The sequence below is a fragment of the Falco naumanni genome (assembly GCF_017639655.2).
Source record: "Falco naumanni isolate bFalNau1 chromosome 21 unlocalized genomic scaffold, bFalNau1.pat SUPER_21_unloc_1, whole genome shotgun sequence".
Taxonomy (NCBI): Eukaryota; Metazoa; Chordata; class Aves; order Falconiformes; family Falconidae; genus Falco; species Falco naumanni.
The window spans coordinates 42,050-52,968 of record NW_024427348.1 but is presented as its reverse complement, the minus strand read 5'-3'; the positions used below and the strand labels follow the sequence as shown (position 1 = coordinate 52,968).

Below are 10,919 nucleotides of genomic sequence, written 5' to 3'. Positions count from 1 at the left end.
ATGTCCAACAGCTTCCCTCTATAAATGAAACTGAACCGCTCTCTGATGATACTGTGCTCAAACAAGACAGGAAATTAAGAGCAAACAGCAAAATCCTTAATGCCCACTAGGAGAAAAAGGGCAGTTTGACGGAAAGGCACAGCTCTGTCCATACAGATCCTGCAGCTGTCACCATGCCATGTGCCAGTGCTCCTGTTCCGAAGGACCCCACGTCACTCGTGCTGCAGCAACAGCACCAGCCTCTGAGCCGGTCTGACACCAGCCGATTGCTCTCCAGGCAGAGGCTGGGGATGGACCCGCACACTGCGCTACAACACACTACGCCCAGCTTTTCTGGTAGGAGCACAGACTGGTGGCTCACTCTTGCTTTGGCATACACAATAAATCCTCTTCTTCCTCCCGCAAAGATAAACCATCTCTCTCTGGAGCAACTGCTTAATTTGCTTTCCTATTACACTTTGCTGGAAGAGCAAGACAAGGAGATCCGTTAAAAGTGAGAATCAGGATGCTATTGAACAATTTTGTTCAGTTAAACCATCTTGCCCTGGTCAGGCTTCAGTAGCATCATCACATTTCTTGCTTAGAAATCACCTGCTTACCTATAATTACCATATCAACAGCATCTCAAGGAAGCCAGGAAAGGAGAAGCAGATTTTCCAAGACTACTCTTTTGCCCCTCCAGCCCGCTGCTAAGTGGTTGAGTGCTTTCTAAATCAAGCCTTGCTATGCAGGAAGCCTCACCTGTCACCTTTATATTCCAGTCCACCTCTAATTTATCACTTTGATTCTGCCATCCTGCAATTTGTTACAAAAGCTCTGCCATAGCCGAGATAATTAACAGGAGCCTCATGTTATACCTTCCTGTTATTTCTTTCAATAAACTTCAGCTGCCAGCTGACAGTGAGAGCAACCAAGCTCACTTCCAAGGGTCTGCTGGAGATCCCTAGCCTCACGTACTATCATTTACAGTAACTCTGGTTCCTGCCTGAAGTATTTACAGTACTATTGTCCCTTTCCAGGCTGCCTCGCCCAGCATTTGATCTCGGCTACCCTAGCTTTGCAGATTTGCAACTCCCTCTTTATTTACTCTTTTTCTGGCACCCGGACCGCATTTCATAGAATCATTTAGGTTGGAAAAGACCCTTCGGATTGAGCCCAACCATAAACCTAACATTGCCAAGTCCACCACTAAACCATGTCCCTAAGCACCACGTCTATGTGCCTTTTCAATACTTCCAGGAACAGGGACTCTTCCCTGGGCAGCGTGAAAAAGCATAAGACCAGTAACCTCCATTCTGCTGATCTGCAAGAATTTGTTAATCCACCCTTTAAGTGCACACCAAGACGGAACAAGGGACACTGCCAGCAGCCCTAAACACCACTCACTCCCCTTGTTTCTGCACCATCTCTTAGTTTCTGCACCATCGACTCGCAGCGCACAGCACAGGCTGCACGGTGTTCACGTACCCACCAGCTGCCTTCACCTGCCAGGGCCCTCAGAGCTCGGGCATCAGCCGACTTGTCCAAAATGCTCCTACGAGCCTTAATCCAACCCAAAGTGTTAGAATCTCAGTCTTCAAAACTTCCTCAGTGAAAAGTTACGTATATTCATGCCCAGTTGTCACACAGGAGCTTCCACCTCTGGCAGAGCATAAACTTTAACCCAGTTTGAAGACACCAGAGTGGAGGCAGGGAAACAACCAAAAGCAGAAACACAACCCCCCCAAGCCGGCCTGGGCTGGCTCCAGCCTTCTGCCTGCTTCTCCAGCACACACACACACACATTACTGGCTGCCAGAAGAGTAAATATTCTGCATTTCCTGGATTGCTGCTGTAATACTACAGCACTGGCTGCAACCCCAAGGCGTTACAGAGGAAGCTTTGGCTTCACCACCAAGTTACTGCTCATCCTTCAGTGAAGGGGTGAGGCTGGACAGCCTGTTAAGAATCATCTGCTCCCTCCTGGAGCACTCTAGCCTCTGCATTTTCTCTAGATGTATACACAAATTGCTTTTTCTCAGAAAGTCACCTATGGATTTAAAATGCAAGGAAAGCAGTGAGCTTTGCAGTCACTTCTACCTGGGCCATCTGTCCGATTTTTCATCGCGAGCCTTCACAGCATTTTGTAGACAGAGCAAGAATAACTCATCTCACCCCCCATTTACAGACGGGGCAACACAGGGAGAAAGCAAGATGAGGAGGGCGAGAGCAGCAGCAGCTAAGCAGGCAGCTTCCATCCCCTCCACGGTTAACCCAGTCCGGATGCAGGCACATCGACACCCCGTGGGAATGGGAAGCAAGGAAGAACCAAGTTTTCTTTGGGGGAGCAAAGCTCGCTCCCCGTCCGGCTCGGGAGGGGAGGAGAAGGGGCTCCAACTGCCGGTGCCTGGCAAGGGATGTCTGCAGCCTCCAGGTGCCTCAGGAGCCCCCCCCACACACACACACAGGCAGCCACATCCCCCAAACCCTCCCCCCAACAAGCAGCTTCCTTGCAGGGACACAGACCCCGCCGGAAGACGGGCACAACCTCCTGCCGGGAGGCGTTTGGCAGGAGCCGTGTCACCCCGGCCCAGGCACAGCCCTGCCTCTGCGTCCCCCGCTCCGAGCTGCCCCCAGCCCCGCTCCCAAGCCCTCCCACCCGCAGGTGGCCCCGGCACCGAAAGCCACCCGCCACCTCACCGGCGGGGCCGCAGGGACACCCGGCGGGGCCGCAGGGACACCCGCGCACTCCGCACGCTCCGCGCACTGCCCGTCGGTGCTGACAGCCAGCCCCTTGTCCTGGCTGCCACTTCAACGGGGACAGTGGCTAATGCAGGGACAGTGGCCGATGCCACCGTGGCAACGGCCGGGACGCGGAGAGGCGCAGCAGAGGGCTGCAGGGATGCTCAGCACCCAGCCGGCTCCCACCCAGCCTCTGCCAGCCCAGGGGGACCCACAAACAGGAGCCCAGCTGTGCCCAGCTACCACACAAGCTCACGGCTTCAGCAGGGAGCTCCCACTTACCCCTGCCCCAGGGCACCTGGAACCAGCCGCGCTTCCCTGCACTTGCTGGGCACAGGCGCTGCAGGTGCCTGGCTAGCACAGCCTGCTCTCCAAGCACCAACAGCAGCTCAGGGAACGCGTGCAACGCCCACAGCAAGCATGCAGCCACACTGCCTCCAACACACCCTCCCAGCTTCAGCACAGCCACAGCCCTGCCCGTCTCACCCCAAAACACGGCAGCCCTTAGAGAAACTCATGGCAGGACCCACAGGGTTTCCCCCGGGGCTAAGAAAGCAAGCCAGCACTCCAGACTCAAAGAGCCACACGCCACCTGGAAACACCCACTATGACAACAGAGCCTAAAAATCAAGCCACACAACCCACAGAGGTGCCAGCGCTGCCCTCAGAAGGGACAGTTTTACAGTACCTCGTTCCTTTCACTCCTGGTTGTTGCTGCAGGTCTAGAAAACAAGAAATATATTTCAGTACCGAAATGCTTACTTTGCATTATGAATAATACCTACAGTTGCTTTGAAAACTTAATTGCAGAACTGAATTAAACTAAAATCTGGTATAGTAACTTCGCTAGATATAGTTCAAGACTGAAACAATTATTGTGTGCTATTAATGTCTACTGGAAGGCTAATTTTTCCGCAAGATATTAAGCAAATAGTTGAAATAACTGTTCCCTAAACTTCACGCAAAGTGACAGAAATCTTACAGCTACAGACATGTAGCTATACGCTTACGTGCATTCCCTGTTTAATACCAGGGGTTTAGCTCTCTTCAGTAATGAGAATCCTTCTCCTACAGGTCAAAGAACTGTAATTTTGGATTCTCTGGTGTCCTGGGTCTGGCTGGGATGCAGTTTATTTTCTTCACAGCAGCCCACACAGGGCTGTGTGTTAGATTTCTGACCAAAGCAGTGTTGGTAACACACCAGATTTTTAGCTAGGGCTGAACAGTGTCAACAACTTCTCTTTCTCACTTTGCCACAACCCACACAAGTAAGTTCAGGGTGGGCAAGAAGTCAGGAGGGTACACAGCTGCAAGAGAAAAGGTGGAGCGGGGAGCAGGGCAAAAAATCCTGAGATACCTGCAGTGAAAAAACTGAGATACCTCGCCCTTTTTAAACACATGAAATACTTCTATGCCTGTGCACACACTCATGTCATTAATCAGAATTTGTGCACGTGACCTTATTGTTGACTTGGCCAGCATGTTCAAAAGCACTCTAAACAAAAGTGAAGTGTTTGTCAACACAAAGCGCATCAGGTAGTCACAGGAAAGAACAAGAAAGAACATCAGGTGGTCACACGAAAGAACAAGAATCTTCATATGCATCAGGTTTACAAAAAACCTTAAACACACAACAAAAACCCAAACTTGCCTCTAGCTCTCAGGCCAATTTTTATCATTAAGTGAGTTTTATTTTCAACATTCCTTATATGCATACCTTCCTTCATCCTCAGATGTTTCACTGGAAGTGCTATCATCCGGTACTTGACCATGATTGCCACTGGAAGAGCTCATCTGCTGATGAGCCTTCTGCTTTGAAGGCTGTCTTTTACTTTCCTTTGCACCTTTGGCATTCAGGGCAATTTTACTGCATTACACAGAAAGAAAGAAAAAAAAACACCGAGTGAGTAGGTTTATAAAAAAATATTTCTGTGAAACAGACATACTTAAGATGACGTCCAGAAACAACCGAGACAAAAAATAGCTATGATAAAATCACAGACTTGACTGTAAAGATCGTGGAATATGCCCAAGTATTTAAAACCCTTCCCCTAGAGCGAGGGGGACACGTGGAATCTGAGCTGGATCCAGGTTAAGCTGGACTATATCCAACAGCCACGTTACAGAAAGCATCTAGAGCAGAGATTCCTTTGAGGGACTGACAGAAAAAGCTCCTGCTTAGGTCTGCATAAAAATACGTGTGCCTTCTTTAGACTTTTGAGATTGGTTTGGTAATATCATCTTTTCCCCTCTCCTGACGAAGGGCATATTAACTTAATGAAAAGGAAAACACCAACTGCACGGAGATCACTAAAATCACCTAGAAAAGGGAGTAGTAGCGAACCCCAAGTTCCTACTTTTCTTTTCTAGGTGGCCATTTCCTACAAAAATAACTGCTTTTTCCAGTCTTCAGTTCTGGTTTTGAAGATGCATTTTACCTCAGTGTTGACATGGAAATCACAGGAATTTAGGTGGGCGTTTTCTTTTGTTTTCCCCTTTTCTTTTTTTAGAGCAGGCAATAAATTTGAACCTCCATCGTGCGCTTCATTTTGTCTAAAAAGAATTTTTCTTCATTTTTTGAGAAGCAGTGGACTACTCACTATGGCTTTCACCACTAAGGAAACTACTTCAACTACCACAGTATTAGAAAACCTAAGACACTTACATAGTACTACAAATAAGAATTAGAGATCATTTCCTCAGCTTACCCTTTCATTGGCATTTTAATCAATTTTGAGCTCTCCCCAGATGAAAAACTCTTTTTGTCTTTTTCTTCTATCGTGTTTTCATTCTCCATTTTCAAACAGGCATTCTTCCTTACAGTAATCTTTTGTTTCATTTGCCGATTAGTGATGTTATTTAATTTATCCACACATTCCTGTTTTGCCACGGCCTGCACTTTTGAACATCTTTGTTTGCTTTTTTCCTTCTTAACCTATAAAAATAAAGTTAAGCTTCACGTATTTCTAGAAGACAGAAACACCACATCCAAGATTGATTAATTCAGGGTTTACCCCTGAAATAATATAAAATGATCTTTTTTTTAATTCATAGAGAAGCATTTTCACAAAATTACACTACAAAGTGTATTATGCCATTGAAAGTACTTTGAATTCACTCATGATGCAAGACATAACAAAAATACAGCCCTTAGAAAGAAAACAATAGTGTCTCTTAAAACACGAACAAGAAAAAAGTGAAAACAGTACTGATGGACAAAGCGTTAGGAGGACTGCACAATGTTCGTTGTAACACCACCAGAAAAAAATCAAGTGGAACTGCGAACAAGGGGAGGAAAGAAAAAAAGATCCCAAACCCACAAACACAACTGGTTTCACAGGAAAGAGGAATTTTAGTGAAAGGCAATGAAGACACACCACGCAGATACCACAGCACATGAATTATTAGTCAGGACCCTGTTTAGAAGCTATTTTCATTCTTTGATTCAGAATCAGAACCGATAGAGTTCTATGGATTTCTTTTTATGGCAATGAAGAGATAACTACTTGCACTGGAACCAAGTGCCACCTATTGTTAAACTGGAACAATAATGCATTCTGTTTTCCAAAAACGGGGAAAAAAGACAACTCTGCACTGCCCTCTTTATTCACAAGTCACCTATTTCCATTAGAACAAACCCCAATTTGTAGGAAGCATCTTCCCTTCGTGACCAATAGCTAAAGTGAACAGGAAATACTCTGCCTGGCTCCAGAAGGCTGCGGGTCTCCCTAGGCTCTTTTACACACGCTCCATCGCTGCTATCGCTTCAGCAGCGGTTTTACCTCCCAACAGAGACTTCCTTAAAAACATATTCTGACTTTCCTGAACAGTGGATTGTATCTCACCGTTTCATTGATTTGGACAGCAGGATCCTGCAGTTTCCGTTGAAGCTAACGAACACTGCGTGCTTTCAAAACCAAGCACATTCAGCACCTCCATCGTAACTCTGAATTAGAGCTATTGCCTAAACAACTACGTGTTGCACACGCTGCCCGTGCCAACCCTGGCTAGCCCAGCCCTGTTTTACCCATTCATCCAGGCACTTGCATCAGTGCGTCTGACTTGGTGAATTTACACAGAGAGATTTAAGCCCCAAAGAGCTCAGAACTGGCTGAAGCCAGCACAAAAGCCGATCTTCTCCCTGAGAGTTGCAGTGTCCTTACACCCTCCCTGTCCTTCCCGTCTAGATCAGGAACCAAACAGGGGAAGCGGTGCACGCAGATACACAGAGAATACTGAATGGGACACACTGGCTCCTCTTCTAACTCCTTTATTGTCTCAAAGGTGATGTCATTCTGTTGGAGGAAAAGGAGAGAAATATGTAGAGTCCCCAGGTTTATCCCTGGTAAGCACTTTCACACGTTCATTTAGTAAAGCAGATTAGATTGATTCCTCAGATATTTTTTTTTTTTTTTTTTTGGGGGGGGGAGGGGATTATAATGAACTCATTCAGTTTTTAAATCAGGCTTAGGAGCCACGACTCACTGGCTACGAATACATGTACACACATGCGTGTACAGGACAGCACAGAATACTCTATTTGCTCATATGCGTCTGAAAAGACATTTTTTTTTTTCTATCATTTCTTGTTCTGTGCATCATTTATGGCTGGACTGCATGGACAAGATGGTTTTCTTAATTCTGTGAAAACACTTGCATCTATTGATGCCTGCACCTCTAAACATAGTGATATGGTCATACAGCCAAATTTGCAAAGCGGATTACTGTTCTTACACCATTCTGGGCATAGCAGACATACCCACAGAAACACCCCTAATGGCCTAATGGTCATGCCTATTTACACATTTATTTCTGCTATTTCATCCTCTGTAAAGAACAAGTGCTCCTTTCCTCCACCTGTCTCAGAACAAATCCGAATACTTAAGGAATTAAAACAGATGAGTCGGCCAAAGGAAAATTTAAACATACTTACTTTAACAATGCCAAGGTGTTATTACTAAAGTGCAAGCACTTTGACAGCAGGTATCTTATGAGTGCTGTGCAAAGTGACACAGAAAAGCCTCAAGAAAAATCTACTAGAGTTTGGGTTAATACACTAAATCCCAGCACAATGGTTCAAGGGTAAGGGCACTTTAAAACAGAGTATGTCCTGAATCACGTTAGGAAGAAGACAAAGAACATATCCTGCTGGGAAGATCGTTAATGATTAGGAAAACTCGACCAGGCTACTATAAATTTGTCCCGGGTTAGAAAAGGCCAAGAATCTTTCAAAGGACACTACAAAAAAATAACATTTAAGACAAAAGGCAGTGTAAGACCAAATGGAATTAAAAGGAGTCCTAGAAAGTAAATCTTTCAGTAATAAGCAAGCAAGGCTAATAACAATCTAGGGCATAGAAAAGGTTAGCTCAGAACCAGGATGCACAGCAGACAGGAGAGCAAATTAGTTCTGTCTTACCAAAATGCAAATGGGGGGGGGGGGGGAATTCAGTACTTAGTGTTTCTCTTTATTTTTCCTGCATCTAATTTTTAACTGTTAAGAGAAATAACACAAAAGCTTTATTTTTGCTAATGCCAGGCAACCAGAATCTGGAATTTAAATTAATCCTTTACACTCTGCCATTTGGGGATCATTTCTACCAGATCCAACAAGGATACAAGGGATAGGACAAGAGGAAACAGCTTCAGGTTGCCCCAGGGGAGGTTTAGATTGGACATTAGGAAAAAATTCTTCACTGAAAGGGTTGTCAAGGACTGGAACCAGCTGCCCAGGGAAGTTTCAGGGTGGCCTCACCATCCCTGCAGGCATTTCAAAGATGTGTAGATGTGGTGCTCAGGGGCACAGTTTAGTGATGGACTTGGCAGTGTTAGGTTAATGGCTGGACTCAATGATCTTAAAGGACTTTTCCAACCTAAATGATTCTATGATTCCATGCTGTTCAAAACGACCTACAGTCTTCCTTCAAAAAAGAGGGGGTATACTGCTGTTTCAATTGTACTGGTTATCGGGTAATCCAGCCTCATAGCACTCTTTAAATTAAAGTTTACAAGCACCGAGATATTCCCCAGTGACTGCACTTTAGCTAGTTTGATATTAAGCTATACGTTTTTCTTAACGTGATTAGCAGCATATCTCAAAGCTATGTTTGAACATATTCTTAGGTGAATGGGAGATACTACCAGCTTTTCATTAGACAGAACACATGAGCATTTTAAAAAGCCAAACTCTTAACAGAATACACAGCACAAGCATGTGTTTCTGCCAAGATATTTTCTATTAAGCAAATCAAATGCATATGTTCGTTCTCTCCCTCTTCTGTCCATACTTAAAATCCAGGCAAATTTGCAGAACAGCGCAAAGAGCAAGGTGTTAGAACTTACAGCGAAGTCCCACAACTGCTCTCGCACACGCAAAGCTACGTGCTTACCTTTGCACTCCCATTTGTTACACAACACACTTTGGTGCCCGGGGATTCGATTGATTTAGATTCGCCCTGACAGAAGGAAGCCTTTTTTTTAACCGTTTGACCTTGTTTCACTTCTAACTGGAAGATCAGTCCTGCCAGGAAGGAGAGGCGAAACCTCACGACAGCTAGAGGGTGAATAATCTCTCTTCAAACTCTAAAACTCTGCGTATGAAGTTTCCTTTACAATTTGTACTCCACCGGGCTATTAAAGATGTACGAAAAGCACGGCAAGAAATCAAGCCGCCCGTCAGTACAGAAGGTGCCAGCAGCTCCTCCTCCTTTCGCGAAAATCCAGCCCTCACACTGAGGCTGCGGGACCAAATCCTGTGCCGCTGGAAGCGGCAGCGAGCCCTGGCCCCGGGGAAGGGCAGCTCAGCACCCTGCAAAGACGAGGCGCATCGCTCCGCTCCCCGCCACCCCGGGATGCCACACAGCCCCGACGCCGGGCAGCGGCGGCAGCACGGGCTCGCTGACGGTAACGGCGACCCTCCTGCCTCCCCCGAACGCGTAACGAGAGGCGAAAGCACCGTCCGGGCCGGCGGGCAAAGCACCTGGAGCCGCATCTCCCACCCCGGCAGGCCCGCCACCCGCCGCGCCGCCACCCCCCCTCGCACCCAGACGGGGGGCGAGCCCCGGGAAGGGACATGTCGCACCGGGACGTCGCGCAGCCCCGCCGAGCGCCGAGCCCGGCCGGGGCTGGCAGCGACCGTCTCCTCGGGACCTGATGCTGCCGTCGAACCGCCGGATCCCATCGCCCGCCGTGCAACGGATCGAGCACCCGCACGGCCGAGGGACCAGGCACGCGTCTCTGCGGGGATGGGAGCTGGGGGGCAAACCCACAAAGCTAGCACAGCTCTTCGCGACAGGAAAATACTTTATACACCTGGAAAAACCGTTGACGATGACCTTTAGTCACACTTAATCCTCACTGGGTCTTACGAGCCTCGTCCCCATTTAAAGGCACAGCGGTCTTTAGTTTCACTCAAGTGTTCATGCACGGTTCAAGTCATTTCTGTTTGGTCCCATTAACCAACTGGTTCTCCTTGAGCTTACCTTATGCCCCAGCTTGACCCATGGCGTCTCTTCCCCCTCCCGAGGCCGTGTGCTGCCAAGCGCCTGCAACACGCTCTGTCCTCCGGACCCTCTCCCGTGCTTCGCTGCAGACACATCTTTTCTCTACGTCGCCATTTAAGGCGCAGGGCTGCCTTCTGCTGACCACCGATGTGCAAGCCGTCGGTCCGCAGCGCTTCCCGGGGCGCCGGGGGCTGCCTGCGGCGCGGCGCGGCGCGGGGCCGGGGGCGGCTCTGCGGGGGCTGCCTGCGGCTGAGGCGGAGCCGCGAGTGCGGAGCCGCAGCGCAGCCCCCGGGCTCGCCCCCTGCGGAGGGCTGCCCGCTCCCTTCCCTGCGCGCTCCCCGGCGCTCGCCGCCTCGCTCCGGCCTCTCCCGGAAAAGGGGTCCGGTCTCCGGCTGGCAAACGCCTGCCCCGAGCCGGGCACGGCCAGCGCCGCCGTCGCAGGAGCCTGTCGGGGCGAGGGGCGGCGGCGAAACGTCTCGAACCTCGGCAGCGACAGCCCCGACCGCGCGGAGACCCGGCAGCGAGCCCGGCCCCCCCGCGGGAGGCGGCTCCGGCTGACCGGCACCTTCACGCCGCACTCGCGGCCTCTGCCGCGGCCGTTCCCGTCCTCCGCAACCGCTCGGGGGGCGCCCGTCACCCGCAGCTCCCCCGGCTCGCCCGCGCCGCTCCCGCAGCCGCCCCCGGGCAGGGCGGGGG

The 10,919-nt window shown here is 49.0% G+C and overlaps 1 protein-coding gene across 1 annotated transcript; it reads right to left on the bottom strand.

The window, feature by feature from the left end:
- Positions 1-3,400: 3,400 nt before the first annotated feature.
- Positions 3,401-10,239, bottom strand: LOC121081921 (ankyrin repeat domain-containing protein 26-like). The gene is made up of 4 exons (XM_040581274.1): positions 10,203-10,239; positions 5,430-5,656; positions 4,439-4,588; positions 3,401-3,443 (listed from the first exon to the last, which is right to left on the bottom strand). Exons 2-4 carry the CDS (start codon positions 5,558-5,560, stop codon positions 3,401-3,403), a joined length of 324 nt encoding a protein of 107 aa, XP_040437208.1. The 5' UTR covers positions 5,561-5,656; positions 10,203-10,239.
- Positions 10,240-10,919: the final 680 nt, after the last annotated feature.

Bases quoted from the DNA above. Each gene is read 5' to 3' on its own strand.
- LOC121081921 (XM_040581274.1), bottom strand. From the start codon at position 5,560: ATGAAACAAAAGATTACTGTAAGGAAGAATGCCTGTTTGAAAATGGAG. The intron at 4,589-5,429 runs GTAAGCTGAGGA...TGTGTAATGCAG, and splicing joins ATTAAAATGCCAATGAAAGG to TAAAATTGCCCTGAATGCCA. The intron at 3,444-4,438 runs GTATGCATATAA...CTTGTTTTCTAG, and splicing joins ACATCTGAGGATGAAGGAAG to ACCTGCAGCAACAACCAGGA.